This window comes from Podarcis tiliguerta, assembly GCF_965153285.1.
Source record: "Podarcis tiliguerta genome assembly, chromosome: 8".
Classification (NCBI taxonomy): domain Eukaryota; kingdom Metazoa; phylum Chordata; class Lepidosauria; order Squamata; family Lacertidae; genus Podarcis; species Podarcis tiliguerta.
The window spans coordinates 13,343,631-13,361,619 of NC_139541.1; the positions used below are offsets into that span (position 1 = coordinate 13,343,631).

A 17,989-nucleotide genomic window follows, 5' to 3' on the forward strand; every position below is an offset into this window, starting at 1 on the left:
TCTGCAGCATGTCGTTTCGTATGCCTGTTTTAAAAGGGCTGGTTTCAAGCAGCGCCTTCAGTCAGTCTGTCCTGCTAAGGTCTGGGAGACCTGGGTTCAAATTCCCCACTGGGCTATGAACTCGCTTGGGTGCTACCTTGGGTGCGACTGTCTTTCGCAGCCTAACCTACCTCTCAGGGTTGTTGTGGGGATTAAAGGAGGAGGGAGGTAAAGGGACCCCTGACCATTAGGACCAGTCGTGGACGACTTTGGGGTTGCGGCGCTCATCTTGCTTTATTGGCCGAGGGAGCCAGCGTACAGCTTCCGGGTCCTGTGGCCAGCATGACTAAGCTGCTTCTGGCGAACCAGAGCAGCGCACGGAAACGCCGTTTAGCTTCCCGCCGGAGTGGTACCTATTTATCTACTTGCACTTTGACGTGCTTTTGAACTGCTAGGTTGGCAGGAGCAGGGACCAAGCAACGGGAGCTCCCCCGTAGTGGGGATTCGAACTGCCAACCTTCTGATCTGCAAGCCCAAGAGGTTTAACCCACAGCACCACCCACGTCCCTTCTACATTTACAGTTTCCCTTAATATTCAAGATTCAATCTAGAGCATTTTCACAATATTGTTTTAGATATTCTTTAAATGTTATCCATTCCTTACACACTTTCTGGTTTGAGTTTCCTCTTATTCTCCCAGTCCTTTTCGCAATTTCCAAGTATTGTATCGTCTTCACCTGCCAGTCTACCTCTGTAGGAATTAGTCACCTTTCCAGGTTTTTGCTAGTAAAATTCCAGTCACCGTAGTTGCATACATAAAGATGGTTGTAAAGTTTTTTGGGATTTCACTGGAAGGTTTTAAGCAGAAGTTGGATGGCCGTCTATCAGGGATGCTTTAGTTGAGATTCCTGCATTGCGGGGGGGGGGGGGCTGGACTAGATTACCCTCAGGGGTCCCCTTGACCAACTCTACAATTACAGTGATACCTCGGGTTAAGAACTTAATTCGTTCCGGAGGTCCGTTCTTAACCTGAAACTGTTCTGAACCTGAAGCACCACTTTAGCTAATGGGGCCGTCACTGCGCGATTTCTGTTCTCATCCTGAAGCAAAGTTCTTAACCCGAGGTACTATTTCTGGGTTAGCGGAGTATGTAACCTGCAGCGTCTGTAACCCGAGGTCCCACTGCATTCTAAGGCGCCGCCACAACCAAACCGCAGAGCTCCGCCCCGAGGCGCTTCCAAAACGCGGGCGGCTGGCTCTGCGCCTTCCGTGGGGCTGACTCCTTGTTCCCCCCGGCCGGGAGGCGGAGCGAGGCCCCGATTCCTCCCCCTTCGGTGGGGCGGGCTCTGCCGTCAGCTGACTCGGCCGCATCCGCCAACCCTCCCGCCGGCGCCGCAGGGGAGGAGCTGCGGCCGAGTCGGGCTGAGAACAAAACAAAGCAGCGCTCCGAGTCGGCGTCTGAACAGCCGCCAAGAGGAGCGAATCCGGTTTGGGCGCAATGGCACCCCGGGGCGCGCAGACGAGGGCTAGGAGCTAAAGCGCCTTCAGCATCTTTGGGCATCAGAGTGAGTTGAATGATTGCGGTTGGGGGTTGTCCCCAGGCGAAGCAGGGTTCCTAACCCGGGGGTAGGGCACGATGTTTCCCTCCCCCGAGGTCAAAACCAGGGCAGTTATTTTTTTAAAACCCTCTTTTCCTTTCCCAGCTTAATTTCTCCGTAGGTTTATCGTACTAGCCAAAGGCCAGGATGATAAAAATTCGTGATGCTAAGTTCAACATATTTATAAATTTTATATACCGCTTGATTTTTTTATTTTTATTTTTTAAAAAAACCTTCTCAAAAGCAGTTTCCAAAAGGCAAATCGATAAAATTAGCACAAAAAACATCAATAATTTAAGGTAAAATAGCAATAGACTAAAAAGATTAAAACTCGCATCGTAATAATCTGGGGAGGCTGGCGTAAAAAATGTTTTTAGCCGGCACCGAAAAAGAGGAGAGTGAAGGTTCCTATTTCAATGGGCAGGGAGTTCCACAGTGCAGCCACACAAGAAGATTGAGTTATTACTATCTATCATTATTCCTCGATGACTGTCTTGCAAATGAAATGGAGACCACCTGGGGCTTAGGTTTATCAGGAGGCTGTTTATCAGCAAGCCCCCATCCCATCGAAGGCCTTGGGTGTGGTTCCTCCTTTCTTACAAAATAAAAAAAGCCACTTTGCCTGTTCTCAGAGGCCTTCCTGTGTCCCAGAACTGACCCCAGGCTTGAAAAAAAATAGGTAATGATTCAGCCTGGGGAAAACCTTATTATTAAGTGGAGTTTGGTAGGGAAGAAATTTTTTTTTGTTCATTCTCTTTGGTGGTATATCGAATGTGTTTTGATGGGTGGGAGAAGATGAATCGTGGCCCATTGCAACTGCTCCTCTTTTTACAAGACCTAATTATGTACAAGTGGCTTCCTCATTTCCAGACCTCTGCAAAGGTGGAAAGCAGTGATAAACGAGAGTAACTCTGGGCATGTGCCGAGTATATTCCTCCATCTTTGCTCAAAGCCAGTTTGGAATTCGCTTCTTGGTGTTCCACCTGCTAGATCTGTCCTGGGGAAGGTCATTGTGGTTGCGATTCTGCCTCCTTTTTTTTTTTTTTTTTTTTTTTGCAACTCTCTTTATTTTTTTGAAACAGTCTCCCTGTTCTTGCAGTGATCAATAGAGGCTAACCCAAAAGTTCTGGCCCCTAGCTATAGCAGAGTAGATTTCCCCCATCAGATTTCCATCAGGCCAAACCCTCAATGTCGCTTCGGGGCAATTCCTTCTTGGCTACTATGAGCGAGCAGGATACTCTCTAAATCATGGGTAGGCAAACTAAGGCCCGGGGCCCGGATCCGGCCCAATTGCCTTCTAAATCCGGCCTGCGGACGGTCTGGGAATCAGCGTGTTTTTACATGAGTAGAATGTGTCCTTTTATTTAAAATGCATCTCTGGCTTATTTGTGGGGTCTGCCTGGTGTTTTTACATGAGTAGAATGTGCACTTTTACAGTGGTACCTCAGGTTACAGACGCTTTAGGTTGCATATGCTTCAGGTTACAGACTCCGCTAACCCAGAAATAGTACCCCGGGTTAAGAACTTTGCTTCAGGATGAGAGCAGAAATCGTGTGGCGGCGGCGGGAGGCCCCATTAGCTAAAGTGTTACCTCAGGTTAAGAACAGACCTCTGGAATGAATTAAGTTCTTAACCTGAGGTACCACTGTATTTAAAATGCATCTCTAGGTTATTTGTGGGGCATAGGAATTCGTTCATTCCCCCTCCCCCCAAATATAGTCCGGCCCTCACAAGGTCTGAGGGACAGTGGACCGGCCCCCTGCTGAAAAAGTTTGCCGACCCCTGCTCTAAATTCTCCAAGTGATCTTTGTCCATGAGGGCTGGTGGTTTTGTGACCTCTTTCCCACCCGGATCTGTAGAATGAAAAACAGCCTTTTGTCCTCACCCAGAACAGACCAGGGATGTGGGGCTGGCGAGACTCCGCTGGACTTCTTCTCAGACAAACATTCAGATAGCAAACCAGGTCACAGTGTGGTAAATACTGAAGTGGTTTGTCACCCTCTTGTTTACACACACCAAGGTGAAGCGCTCCAGAATCTGATCTTGCCTTTGGACTCCAGTCAGAAAGGTTTTTTTGTTTTAAAAAAAAGCTTTTTACTTTCTTGTCTGGCTAGCAAAAAAGAAGAAAAAAGAATGCAGCTTTGGAAGACCAAACTCTCTCTCTCCCTTTCTCCCTCTCTCTCTCTCTCTCTCTCTCTATCTCTGTGTGTGTGTGTGTGTGTGTCAGAATGAAAAATAAATTTTGTGCTGAAATGACGATTTCTCTGTGCCTGCAAAGCAAGAATATGTGCTGGGGTGGGCAATTCTTGCCGGCTAAAGTCCTCTCTCTTTTTCTTTGCTTGTGGGATTGTGAAAGGGTTCCCTGCTCACAAGTGTGATTCTTCCTTGAGCTGTTTTTTTTTCAGTATGCAAAATGCTGATGGCCCTCATGTCAGCTGTCCAGATCCCAGAAAAAGTGCTTTGCAAGAGTAGCTGCTTGGGACAGTGCCCTAGGCTCTGTGGTTTAACCCACAGCGCCACCCGCGTCCCTTGCTTAGTTGGATACAACTCTTTAAACTAGCCTTCCCCAAGCTGATTCCCTCTAGATGTTTGTTTAGCATTCTAGGTTAAAATTATGGATTAAAATTTGTGCCTGAGAAGGCTTTACCTAAAGGGAAAAGTTTTTCGCAGGCGTCAGGAAGAATACAATTGAGACATTTGACCAATGTCAATTAGCAGGGAGTTTCAGAGTGCAGCCACGCTAAAAGACTGGTTCCTATGACACTTATTTTTTTCCTTTCTTCCTTGGCAGGTTCACGGTTCAGCTATGGACAAATAATCCTGGCCTTATGTTTCGTGTGACTTCTGCGGCCTCCCTTTCGCTAAATTCCCTAAATTGAGCCTTTGCTCAGATACGCACAATGCCGGTTCATCTGCAAATGATCCGTTCCCTGAGCATGAATTTTTCCGATTGCCCCAATGGCTCCCAGTGGGTTTGGGAGATATTCCACGAATGTGCCCAGGACGGCTGGGACATATCCAGTGTGGTGCTGGGCTTGCTCTCCATCTTCTGCTTTGCTGCGGCTTCTTTCCCGTAAGTAACAAAAAGCAAAAACAACAACGGTTGCTTCCTCTTTGGTTGCCTTGAGTGATCATATCTCCTAATTGAAGAACTCAACAACCCACTGCTGGAATGACGGACGAGTTTCTCATTGCTAACCAACCCTGACACAACATTTTTTTTTTTTTTTTTGAGGCGTGAGTCACTTCCCGCTCGAGCAAGTCTCCTGCTGCCCTTAGGAAACTCCAAGCTTTCATTTTCTCCACTTTTTTTGCAATGGCAATGGCAAAATCCCTCCAAATGAGACACGAAACTCATGTGGCTGGCTGGAATCTCGAGCAAGGTAGTGAGCCCTGCGCTGCAACATTTCGTTGCAGTTCTCACCTACGTTGTCTCTTAAAGTAAAGCCCAGGAAATATATCTACTTAAGGTAAAGGTACCCCTGCCCGTACGGGCCAGTCTTGCCAGACTCTAGGGTTGTGCGCTCATCTCACTCTATAGGCTGGGAGCCAGCGCTGTCCGCAGATACCTCCGGGTCACGTGGCCAGCGTGACATCGCTGCTCTGGTGAGCCAGCGCAGCACACGGAAAGCCGTTTACCTTCCCGCTGGTAAGCGGTCCCTATTTATCTACTTGAACCCGGGGTGCTTTCGAACTGCTAGGTTGGCAGGCGCTGGGACCGAACGACGGGAGCGCACCCCGCCGCGGGGATTCGAACCGCCGACCTTTCGATTGGCAAGTCCTAGGTGCTGAGGCTTTAACCCACAGCGCCACCCGCGTCCCTTGACCACTCGCGTCCCTTGAATATCTACTTATTACTCACCAAATGAATCCAGGGCAGGTTGCGAAAACATCATTTAAAATGAAGTGCATAGGTGAAGCAGCGATCGTTACTTGCTTCAGATGTCTTGAGAAAGATCGCTCTGTGGAAAAATGGTTGCAGGCTAAGCGGCCCATTTGCCCTGATATAGCAGCTCTTCTTACATTCTTAAATACATGTCTATCTTTTTGCCCAGGCTTTCCCTGACCCAAGATTGAAGACCCTGTCTTTATTTCTCTGAATTCCCTGAAATTTTATTTGGGGTTTTTTTTCCTTTTCTGCTCACCAGAACTTAATTAAACAGGCTGATTTGATTGACATCCTATGACCTTTTAAAATTTGGTGGGTTGTTTTTTGTGGGGTGGAGGTTATTGGGTTGTTGTTGTTTTATTTTGTTTATGTATTTTGTGGTTTTATATTTTGATTTTATTCTCTGAACCTCCCTGAGACCTCCGGGTATAGGGCGGTAATATAAAATCGACAAATAAAATAAAAAATAAACAAATGTTTTGCTGTATACAGCTTGCATTTTTGTTTCAGCGATGTTGCTTGCTTGTTCTTGCATCCTACACTTTTTAGAGATTTAAAAATATCATGCAGTTTATGCACACTTTTAAATAAGTGAATGTAAAATAAAACCCATAAAACTAACTAATATCAAAGTAGCAAAACAGAAGCACAGAACTATCTCTAGATATAAAAAGCAATATTGTAACCGTGTGTGTATATGTATCTGTGTGTGTCTACATGCAGACTTCTACAATCTTCCTTTTTTTTGACTGGGGATCTGGTCACCTGGAGATATAATTTGCTTGCCCTAGGTGACCAAGCAAAGCTTGACCAGCAAGCCTACTCTAACTGCTTCTTCCTCAAATGTCTCCCCTCTGCAGCCAATACTACCTGGCCTGTAAAACTGGGATTATGGACCAGGCGTTATCTGTCTACTTCCTGTTGGGATGGTTAGGAGGAGACTCTTTAAACCTGATTGGGTCGTTCTTGGCTGACCAGCTACCACTACAGGTAAGAAGAGCCTTTCTGGAATAGAGTGAACTGAACTGAAATGGATGCTCTCATCCATGTTTTGTGTGGTTTAAAATAGGACCACTCTGTTCTGCCCTGGTCAGACCTCACCTGGGAGTCCTGTGTCCAGTTCTGGGCATCTAATCCAGATCTGCATTGGCTCCCAGTACGTTTCCGAGCACAATTCAAAGTGTTGGTGCTGACCTTTAAAGCCCTAAACGGCCTCGGCCCAGTATACCTGAAGGAGCGTCTCCACCCACATTGTTCAGCCCGGACACCTAGGTCCAGCACCGAGGGCCTTCTGGCGGCTCCCTCATTGCGAGAAGTGAGGTTACAGGGAACCAGGCAGTGGGCCTTCTCGGTAGTGGTGCCCGCCCTGTGGAACGCCCTCCCATCAGATGTGAAGGAAATAAGCAGCTATCTTATATTTAAAAAACATCTGAAGGCAGCCCTGTTTAGGGAAGTTTTTAATATTTAACGCGGTATTGTTTTTAACACTCAATTGTGAGCCGCCCAGAGTGGCTGGGGAAACTCAGCCAGATGGGCGGGGTATGTATGTATGTATGTATGTATGTATGTATGAATGAATGAATGAATGAATAAATAATATCATCCTCATCATCCCAGTTTAAGAATATTGACCAGCTGGAATGGGTGCTGAGGAGGGTGACCCAAGAGGATAAAGGGTAGGCATAGGCTAGGTTACCAGGGACAGTCCCCGGATTTGCAGATCTGTCCCCGGACAAATTCTGTCCCCGGAATGTCCCCATATTTGCAAATCTGTCCCCGGGAAACGTGGCAACGGCAGCCTCAGCAGCCCAGAGCCAGTCTGGTAGCGCAGTTGGCTCTGGCTGGCTTCAGGAGCTGCTCACTGCCGCCGCCACTGCCGAAGGAGAACCGGGGACGTCCGGCGGTACAGATCTCCTGCCCACTTCCCCCTTTGTTTTGACAGATCGGGGGAGGCTCAGGAGTCGTGGACGGGTGGCCGTTGCCCAGGAAGGGCGCAAGGCGCACGGTTTCTCTTCCAGGCAAGGTGCAAAGCCCTTCTTTCGCACCCTGCGAAACATAAATGCGCAGAGTTTTTAAAAAACTGGGCAACAGCCGCCCACCTGCGACTCCTGAGCCTCCCCCGGTCTGTCACAACAAAGGGGGAAGGGGGCAGGAGATCAGGGAAGGCTTGGAAGTCACGGGCAGGCGGCATGCCATTGCCCAGTTTTGGTCTAGTTGACCCTCGGGGTCCCTTCAAACTCTACAATTCCGAGATTCTGTGGAAATGAATTCAGTGAAAGAATGTGATTTGTGACTGCAGTTTAGGGCAATCTTTTTCCCCACACTTGATCACTTTGCCGAATCGGTATAGCCTGTGGGTGCAGAATTTTAATTCTTTAAAATTCAGAGTTGCTGTTGACAGCCCTCTCTCTCTCTCTTTTTCTCTTTCTCTTTCTTTCTCTCTTTCTCTGCTACAGGTATACACAGCCATCTATTACGTCCTGGCAGATCTGCTTATGATGTCTCTCTACCTATATTACAAAGTCAAGAACCAGAACAGAACCTGTAAGTTTCAACTCACTAACACGGGCCAAGAAAAGCAGGTTTTGCAAAACATTAAACAATTGTAACTTTTTTAAAAAAAACCAAAAAAATTAGCCCTGCTCTCAGGAAATACTTTCAACACAAGTTGGGGCCCCATTTAAGGGTTTGGGGCATGCAACTTAATTCTAGTTTTTACCTCTGGGCATGTGCAGAGTTCTCTGCCCTACTTTGCCTATGGTTAAGAACGAACCAAAATGCCAGGGTTGCAGTTTTCCTGGAATACCCTTTAAACCTTTCTACTCAATGCTCACCGACTTCCAGGGTGGAATGCAAGCTGGTGTGGGTGTGCGCTCTGTACATGCTCTAACGCTTACTTAATTGGCTCCAGGGCTCAACATCTACCCTGCCACTGCATAACCACGTTCCTGTCCTATACATTTTAACTGTTGTCAGTTTGTATAGTGCCATCAGTTTGTGTGATGCTTTAGAGAACAAAAGGGCAGATTGTTGTCTCAAAACACCTACAATCTAAAGTTTGGCAAGGATTCATAAATTAGAAGCCCTGGGTCAATCTTAAATCGTAATCCTTAAATCTTTCCCCACCCTTTAAAACAAAGGACTTGCCTCTCCATCTTGTTAATTTCATCAAACTTTTTTTTTTAACCAATCCTTCCTGTAGATTTGTTAACTCTGTGAACAACTTCCCGGCTGCTGATAATGAATTTATCTCTTCCTCTTTTTTTGAGATATTTTAACACTGTGAGGCTGAAGGTCAGTGGCCGGGTGTCATTTTGGGACAGTTCCCCTAAAGGAAAATCGGTTACTGATGCCATAATTCTGGGAAACCCTGTGTACCCCCAAAAGCCACAGCAGGGCTAAACATTACTAATAATGGTTTATTATTGACTAATTGCACTTTTTTCCTCTATTGAGCTCATGTAATCCCCACAACAGGGACGGGGGTGGCGCTGTGGGTAAAAGCCTCAGCACCTAGGGCTTGCTGATCGAAAGGTCGGCGGTTCGAATCCCCGCGGCGGGGTGCGCTCCCGTTGTTCGGTCCCAGCGCCTGCCAACCTAGCAGTTCGAAAGCACTCCCGGGTGCAAGTAGATAAATAGGGACCGCTTATTAGCGGGAAGGTAAACAGCGTTTCCGTGTGCGGCTCTGGCTCGCCAGAGCAGCGATGTCACGCTGGCCACGTGACCCGGAAGTGTCTGCGGACAGCGCTGGCCCGTGGCCTCTTGAGTGAGATGGGCGCACAACCCTAGAGTCTGTCAAGACTGGCCCGTACGGGCAGGGGTACCTTTACCTTTACCTTTAATCCCCACAACAATCCTGGGCGGTAGGTTAGACTGAGAGGGCAGGCACTGGCCCCCAGTGAGCCTAATGACTGAGGGGGCAAATTTGAACCCTGTTCTCTCCCAGGTTCTGGCAAAACAGGCTAACCACTACGCCACACTGTCTCTCATACCCCAACTTTCCTCCAAGTGGCATACATGGTTCTCCCCGATCCATTTTGCCCTCACGAAAACAACCCTGCGGGCTAGAATAGGCCAAGAGGCAGTGACGGGCTCCCCCAGCGAGCTTTGCAGCTGAGTGGGGGATTCGAACTCTGCTGTCCCAGGTCCTAGGCCGATGCTCCAAACCACTACGCCACACTGCTGAAATGTTGGGGAAATTGTCAGGCAGAAGCTCCGAGGGCCTTCTGGTGGTTCCCTCACTGTGAGAAGTGAGGTTATGGGGAACCAGGCAGAGGGCCTTCTTGGTAGTGGCGCCCGCCTTGTGGAATGCCCTCCCATTAGAAGTCAAGGAAAATAAACAACCATCTGACTTTTAGAAGACATCTGAAGGCAGTCCTGTATAGGGAACTTTTTCATGTTTGACGTTTTATTATGTTTTTATACAGGGGTTAGCAAACTTTTTCAGCAGGGGGCTGGTCCACTGTCCCTCAGACCTTGTGGGAGGCTGGACTGTATTTTTTGGGGGGGCATGAATGAATGCCTATGCCCCACGAATTACCCAGAGATGGCATTTTAAATAAAAGCACACATTCCACTCATGTAAAAACACGCTGATTCCTGGACCGTCTGCGGGCCGGATTTAGAAGGCAATTGGGCCACATCCAGCCCCCGGGCCTTAGGTTGCCAACCCCTGTGTAAGACCATGTGTTGTTAGCTAATATTTAGTTGTCATTGAGATACTGTCTTTGTCTGTGTTGTTAGATGTAAATTGTTTTGCAATAACAATTGCAAACCCATGTTTTTATATGTCCCAGAGTGGCTGGGGCAACCCAGCCAGAGCGGCAGGATACAAATAATGAAATTATTATTATTACTTCGGGAAACTTTTTAAGGGGGTTTCCCATCTCCTTGGTTTTTTTAAAATAATATTTATTGCTTTTGAACAATTTACACACTACAAAACCAAATAAAAACAAAAAAGAAAGACAAAAAGAAATGAAAAGAAAAAGACAGTACAATACAATATAAAAACACTACATAACACTAACACATTAAACTAACAAAACCAAACAAAAACAATTTAAAACACTCAAACAATTTCAGTATCTTATGTTTCATTCACTTATTTCACCGACCTCCTCTCACCTCCCTTTTTGTATTCCACTTCTGTCAAATGTTTCAGCAATTCCTTTCCATCTTCCTCTGTTGTCTGTCCTATAATTATCCTAACACATTCTAACCTTATTTTACCTTTAAAATTCCATTAATCTATTTATACTTAAATCCTTATAACATTTCTACTAAAGCCATATAAGTTCATCCCCTTGTTCACACGCCACCCCCACCCCCGGTCAGTTTTCTGGCTTATCCTAAACTCTGGCCAGTTTTCTGCCTTATCCTAAACCAACTTCTCTCTTTCCCTCCTCAGTCTCCGCTTCAATCAATGCCACTTTTGCATTCCTCGTTGTGGGAACGGTGTCTGTGACCTCCTTCCTGGGCAGACCTTCCTCTCTTCCCGGAGATGACACTGCGTCCTTCAGAGGGAGGATGCTGCTCTCGTCCGCAGAAGATCGTCCTGGGTGGGAGGTATGCTTGTTTGTTTGTTTCACCTAAAGATCGGAAGCTGGAGGTCATGTGAGGCACAGGGCGAGCCTGGTGCTCAGGTTTCTGCTGGAAGAAACCCCTCCCAATTTATGACATAGTTACGACAAATGTATGATGTTTCACTCAGGGTGTTATGGGTAATTTGGAAAACCTATAAAAAGGGGGGGACGCGGGTGGCGCTGTGGTCTAAACCACAGAGCTTAGGGCTTGCTGATCAGAAGGTCGGCGGTTCAAATCCCTGCGACGGGGTGAGCTGCCGTTGTTCAGTTCCTGCTCCTGCCAACCTAGCAGTTCGAAAGCACACCAGTGCAAGTAGATAAATAGGTACCACTGCAGCGGGAAGGTAAACGGCGTTTCCGTGCGCTGCTTTGGTTCGCCAGAAGCGGCTTAGTCATGCTGGCCACATGACCCGGAAGCTGTACGCCGGCTCCCTCGGCCAATAAAGCGAGATGAGCGCCGCAACCCCAGAGTCGGCCACGACTGGACCTAATGGTCAGGGGTCCTTTACCTTTTATAAAAAGGGGAGCCATTCTTTGTTTGGGGCTTCTTTCTGCTTCTTCCACATGGTAGTTTGATGTCTTCTTGCAACAATAAAGATCAGGCCTACAGGCTGCTGTTTTGCTCCTATAAAAAGACAAAGAAAGACAGGAGCAAACTGAAAGTAAACAGGAGACAAGAGGAGAACTTTGCAAGAGTGTGGCATCACTTCGTCACTTTTGTTAAGTCGTCTCCTATTTTACATCACCTGAAGGGTTGGGCCTCTTGGAAGTGAACTATTTTGGCAGATTTGGTAGTGGGACTGTCTCCCTCAGGTGGACTCTCCTTCCTTGGAGGATTTTAAGCAGAGGTTGGATGGCCACGTGTCATGGATGCTTTAGCTGAGATTCCTGCATTGCCGGGGGTTGGACTAGATAATGATAATGATGATAATAATAATAATAATAATAATAATAATAATAATAATAATAATAAAAAATAATTTATACCTCGCCCTCCCCAGCCAAGGCCAGGCTCAGGGCGGCTAACAAGCAATAATAAAGACAAGTTGAATGAATACAACTTAAAAACAAGATTAAAATACATTAAAATATTGAAACATTAAAATATTAAAATGCAGCCTCATCACAGGAGGAGAAAGGAAAAAGAAAGAGGGGGAGGGAATAAAATTGGCTCCAAGCCAAAGGCCAGGCAGAACAACTCTGTCTTAAAGGCCCTGTGGAAAGAAATCAGATCCTGCAGGGCCCTGGTCTCATGAGGCAGAGCGTTCCACCAGGCCTGAGCCAGTGTTGAAAAAGCCCTGGCTCTGGTTGAGGCTAATCTAACTTCCTTAGGGCCCGGGACCTGTAGGGTGTTGCTATATATGGACCTTAAGGTCCTCCGTGGGGCATACCAGGAGAGGCAGTTCCGTAGGTACGAGGGTCCTAGGCCGTGAAGGGCTTTAAAGGTCAAAAGCAGCACCTTAAATCTGACCCTGTACTCCACCGGGAGCCAGTGCAGCTTGAAAAGCACTGGGTGAATATGCTCCCATGGCAGAGACCCCGTGAGGAGCCTCGCTGCAGCATTCTGCACCCGCTGGAGTTTCTGGGACAGCTTCAAGGGCAGCCCCACATAGAGCGAATTACAGTAGTCTAGCCTGGAGGTGACCGTCGCATGGATCATGGATAGATGACCCTCAGGGTCCCTTCCAGCTGTATGATTTGCTTGTGAACGGTTCTTTCTTTGCCACGCTTACCTGCCGAGGAGTAACGGGAGATTCTTATGACACTTGGAACCAAAGGGCCTGTTGGTGAGGGGGCATGTAATTTCATAAAAGTTTTGTTTCGGTTAATTAGTTTGTTATAATGGTTTTGTGTATGCTTGCTTGTTGAGTGGGGGAAATATAATAGTGTATTGCAGTTGCTCCAGCTCACCTCATTCAACAACAAATTACGTACAGTTAACTCGTAACTTGCGTGCATTTAACGGATGCACATTCAGCCAAATGGAAATATAATCCAGTCAGGCACTGAAAATAGAAAAACAACTAGAACTAAACCAGGCCAGGTGGAAAAACTACAGTGGTGCCCCGCAAGATGGAAAACCCGCTAGACGAAAGGGTTTTCCGTTTTGGAGGTGCTTCGCAAAACGAATTTCCTATGGGCTTGCTTCGCAAGACAAAAATGTCTTGCGAGTTCCTGCGGGGGTTTTTTCCTTTCCCCCCCTTTTTCCCAAGCCACTAAGCCGCTTAACAGCTGATCCGCTAAGCCGCTTATCAGCTGATCCGCTAAACCGCTAATAGCGCTAATCCGCTAATGGGCTTGCTTCGCAAGACGAAAAAAAGCGCAAGACGAAGGGACTCGCGGAACGGATTCTTTTCGTCTTGCGAGGCACCACTGTACTTGCCCCCAAGAAAACTTCCTTAAAGGGAAAGTGTTCAGTGCACAAGAAGAAGCCTAAGAATGTTAAAATGAGATGCCGAAAGCTGTCCTCTCAGACTGGAAAAATGAATTTCTCAAAGCTATTTAAGTTGTTGGAGAATTCAAACACAAAGAACTCCAGCGCAACAGCCCAAAATAAGAACCAAAGCCCAAGCATATTAAAAAGCAGCTTTCTGAGCTTGGCCAAAATAATTTAAAAAAATTAGGTGAGGTGGGCACCAGGGGGAAAAGGCGTTGGCAATCCCACCAGCCAATGGACCCAGGCTGTTTTGGCTTTACACGCTGTTCCCGGAAAATAACCCCACTGTAAACTGAGAGCTGCCTATATTTCCTTATTCTTGAAAAACGAATAAAAAATATTTTCAAAAAATAGAGGAGGGGAGCCAGAGGGCGGCGGGGTTGGTTTGGGCAGAATTAATTTTAAAGCTGTTCTGTCCTTGGACCATTTATTTATTTTTAACGGCCTCGTTTCCTTCCGCAGCCTTTCACCCAGCAAGAAATCATTGGTTTCATTATCGGGTCTGTTTCATCTGTTCTCTACCTGCTTTCCCGGGTCCCACAGATCTACACGAATGTAAGCTGCGCTGGAGGAAATGGGGCGGGGTCTGTTTCAGTACCAGCGGCTCTTTCAGGCTGGCTTAGGAAGGGAGGCTGCTGTATCTCAGTGGCAGAGCAACTGCTCTGCATGTCGAAATTCCTGGGTCAACTCCCAGTGGATTTCCGGATACGGCCAGGAGAGACAGGACGTCTGAAGCCCTGGGTGGCTGCTGCCAGTCAGAGAAGATCTGGAGCTAAATGGAGCAGTGGTCTGACTCAGTATAAGGGCAGCTGACTTTGCTTTTGTTTAAATGGGCCCTTTTCTTTGAACCATGAGGACTAGAATTTTGCTTTCTTTTTTTAAAACTTCTATTGATAAATGCAATACTTACAAACACAAAACACTAAACCAACTTATTATACATAGATACATACACCTCTCAACTTAGATTACAAAAAAAGAAAACAGACAAACAAACATAAATCTTGATTTTCCTCCACCTGTGTGTGGCTTCCTTTTCTTCTTTTCGCTGTATTATATTATTTTTGACTATCTCATCTTATACCCATTTCTTCTTATTTTTTTACTCTATAAGTTTCATTCATTGCATATTGATATATTAATAGCAGAACCATTTTTTTTTGATGTATTCCTTCACGCAAGTCCACTCCTCTATCAGTTTTTGGTCTGATTGGCTTCTTACCACTCCTGTAAGTCTTGCTGATTCTATATATTCACAAAATTTTATTTGCCATTCTCTTATTTAGGGAGTTCCCCCCCCCCACTTCCAATTTTTTTGCTATACAGTGGTACCTCGCAAGACGAATGCCTTGGAAGACGAAAAACTCGCAAGACGAAAGAGTTTTTCGTTTTCTGAGTTGCTTCGCAAGACGGATTTCCCTATGGGCTTGCTTCGCAAGATGAAAACGTCTTGCGCCTTTTTTTAAAAACCGCCTATACATTCCTACGGGAAACCGTCAATACGCAGTGGTGCTTCGCAAGACAAAAAAACTCGCAGAACGAATTAATTTCGTCTTGCGAGGCCCCACTGTAATCATTCTGGCCGCAGCAGTTGCATATAAGAAAACTTTCCCTAGCGGCAGGAATATAGAATTTTACTTTCTTTTTAGCAGACGGCAGAGCATTCTGCTTTGCTTGCACATGGTCTGAGGTTCCATCCCCAATCAAAAAAGGTTGGGCTGCTGGTGAGGGGAAAGGCCCTTCCCTGGCCTGTGGCCCTGGAGAGCAGCTGCCAGTCAGAGTAGACTGTATGGGGCTAGATGGGTGAATAGTCTGACCTGATCCAAAGCAGGCTTTGCTCATTTTCTCCAGTGGCTGCGGCTGGGTGGGGAAGTGATCACAAGTGGCCATCAGGAGCTCAGCTCAGTTTGGCTGCTAGAAACAAACCTTTTGCACCTGGTAGATCTGAAGAATGCAAGTACAGCCTGGGTACTGGATCAGACCAATGGCTCATCTATTCCAGTTCTGACACCCAGATGCCCCAAAGGGAAGCTCACAAGCCGGACCTGAGCCTATCGCTCTTGTGATTCCCAGCATTCAGTATCTAGAGCTTTACTGCCTTCAGGCAGAGCATAGCCATCATGGCTAGCAGCCGTGGATTTGGGATTCTAGTAAAAAAACACACCAATGTAGATCTGAGAAGCCTGAAGTCTGCTTCTGTCTGCACGATTCCAAACGCATCTGTGTTGTTTGCCTTAAAGGTAAAGGTAAAGGTACCCCTGCCCGTACGGGCCAGTCTTGACAGACTCTAGGGTTGTGCGCCCATCTCACTTAAGAGGCCGGGGGCCAGCGCTGTCTGGAAACACTTCCGGGTCACGTGGCCAGCGTGACAAAGCCGCATCTGGTGAGCCAGCGCAGCACACGGAAACGCTGTTTACCTTCCCGCCAGTAAGCGGTCCCTATTTATCTACTTGCACCCGGAGGTGCTTTCGAACTGCTAGGTTGGCAGGCGCTGAGACCGAGCAACGGGAGCGCACCCCGCCACGGGGATTCGAACCGCCGACCTTTCGATCGGCAAACCCTAGGCGCTGAGGCTTAGATGTTGTTTGCCTTAGATGTCTGCAATTGCACCCCATTCTTCCCGACTCTCTGATGATGATGATGATGATAATAATAATAATAAATTTATTATTTATACCCCACCCATCTGGCTGGGTTTCCCCAGCCACTCTGGGCGGCTTCCAACAGAACACTAAAATAAAATAACCTATTAAACATTAAACAGGTCTGCCTTGATAATTGCAATTCCTCTTAACTTTCCTTGCAGTTCAAGAGAAAATCGACCGTTGGCATATCTTACTCTCTCTTCGCTCTGGTGATGCTGGGGAACACTTTGTACGGACTCAGCGTCCTGCTGAAAAACCCGGATCGGGGCCAAGCTGAAGGCAGCTACGTCATCCACCACCTCCCATGGTTGATTGGCAGTTTGGGAGTCCTGGCTCTTGACATCGTTGTATCCTTTATCTCTCTGCCCTGACACCCCCACCCCCACCCAGAGTTCAGATTTTTTTACGTTTCTGCAGAGGCAAAATCCCATGCAATGTGAGAATTCTATAGACAATGCATTATAGTGCCATAACTTTTAATTATTTACCCAGGGAATCAACTCTCTGCTTACTCAACAAAGCTTGCTGAGCGATGTTGGGCCTAAGCTACCAAACAGGTAGCATGGGTAAAACCGGGATTGGGTCCACCTATGCTCAGCTCCTGGGAGGAAAGTGAGAGCAAGTGGGTCTACTCTGCTGCATATTCTCTTCTGCTCCTCTGCCTTGTCTTCATGCAAATGCAGAATTGTGATGAAGCATTGCAATGGGGCTGCGTGACGACAGCCTTACGTTTCTATCTATATAGGAAGATATATGCTGCTGACTTGATTTCTTTTCTCTTTTTTTTTTTTTTGCAACACCACATTTAAGTAGCAAGGGTCTTTTTAAAAAATAAAAGGATTACACAGATTAATTTGAGGTGGACCAACGGTAAAATCAAGAGGCACCCAATTAAAAACTAAAATTGGCTCTTCCTGCTGCAGAAACAGTCCTTAACTTCACCAATTCAGATCTCGTTTCAGTTCCTTGCCTACCGTCGGAAGAGGCTACCGTCGCTTGAAGAGAGAGAGGCTCTCCTGGGTGCTCAAGAGGAACCTGCCGAGAGCTGACAAGGCACAATTTTTAAGTGAATGAAGATGCTGTGAAGGCCTCCTCCATTCCTCTGGACTTTGGAGAGCATGCAACACAGTTAATCCTTTACTGTTGAACAGATCCTTCTCCATTTCGGGGTTGGGGCTGACTACCTCTAAACGGACAATGTTTCTATTTAAAAGGGTGGGTTGGGGAATTAATCTCACAGGTTGTAAGCTGAGGAGTGAAAATGGTGCATATTTTTATTTTTATTTTTAAGTGTCTTTTGGAACTCAAGGTGCACATAGCTCCCTCTTCACAATCACAATCCAAAATAAGGACAAATGTAATTTAATGAGGAGGTTTGGATGGGATCAAAGGGAAATCACTGCAAGTGGGGATTGGGTAAAGCTGTATCTCTGGGCTTCAAAGAGTTATTTGCCGTCATAAACACAGTCACAGGTGAATTCTGCCAAGACCCATCGAGGGTGAAGGGCAGAGGTCTTGTTCAGTGGCACACACGTTGGGCATTCATTGTGAATAAGCGTTTTATTTGCACAGATGGATAAATATGAAAATAAACTTAACTCCCACTTTCTAATAATGTCTGGATGCATTGGGAGAAGACGAAACAGAACCGTGGACAGCCAAGGAAGCTCAATGTTGGAAGATTCGGGGCAGGTAAAATTCTTCACCCAGCACATACCGTATTTTTCGTTCTATAAGATGCACCAGACCACAAGACGCAGCTAGTTTTTGGAGGAGGAAAACAAGAAAAAAATATTCTGAATCTCAGAAGCCAGAACAGCAAGAGGGATCGCTACGCAGTGAAAGCAGCAATCCCT

At 46.7% G+C, this 17,989-nt stretch overlaps 1 protein-coding gene across 1 annotated transcript; it reads left to right on the forward strand.

The window, feature by feature from the left end:
- The first annotated feature begins 1,375 nt into the window (after window positions 1-1,375).
- Window positions 1,376-17,748, forward strand: SLC66A1 (solute carrier family 66 member 1). The gene is made up of 8 exons (XM_083454259.1): window positions 1,376-1,544; window positions 4,369-4,650; window positions 6,327-6,456; window positions 7,923-8,010; window positions 10,877-11,034; window positions 13,951-14,043; window positions 16,295-16,480; window positions 17,084-17,748. The coding sequence occupies exons 2-8, from the start codon at window positions 4,478-4,480 to the stop codon at window positions 17,180-17,182; spliced, it is 927 nt and encodes a 308-aa protein (XP_083310385.1). The 5' UTR covers window positions 1,376-1,544; window positions 4,369-4,477; the 3' UTR covers window positions 17,183-17,748.
- Window positions 17,749-17,989: the final 241 nt, after the last annotated feature.

Coding starts and splice junctions, on each gene's coding strand:
- SLC66A1 (XM_083454259.1), top strand. CDS start 4,478: ATGCCGGTTCATCTGCAAATGATCCGTTCCCTGAGCATGAATTTTTCC. Junction 4,651..6,326: donor TTTGCTGCGGCTTCTTTCCC/GTAAGTAACAAA, acceptor TCCCCTCTGCAG/CCAATACTACCTGGCCTGTA. Junction 6,457..7,922: donor CTGACCAGCTACCACTACAG/GTAAGAAGAGCC, acceptor TCTCTGCTACAG/GTATACACAGCCATCTATTA.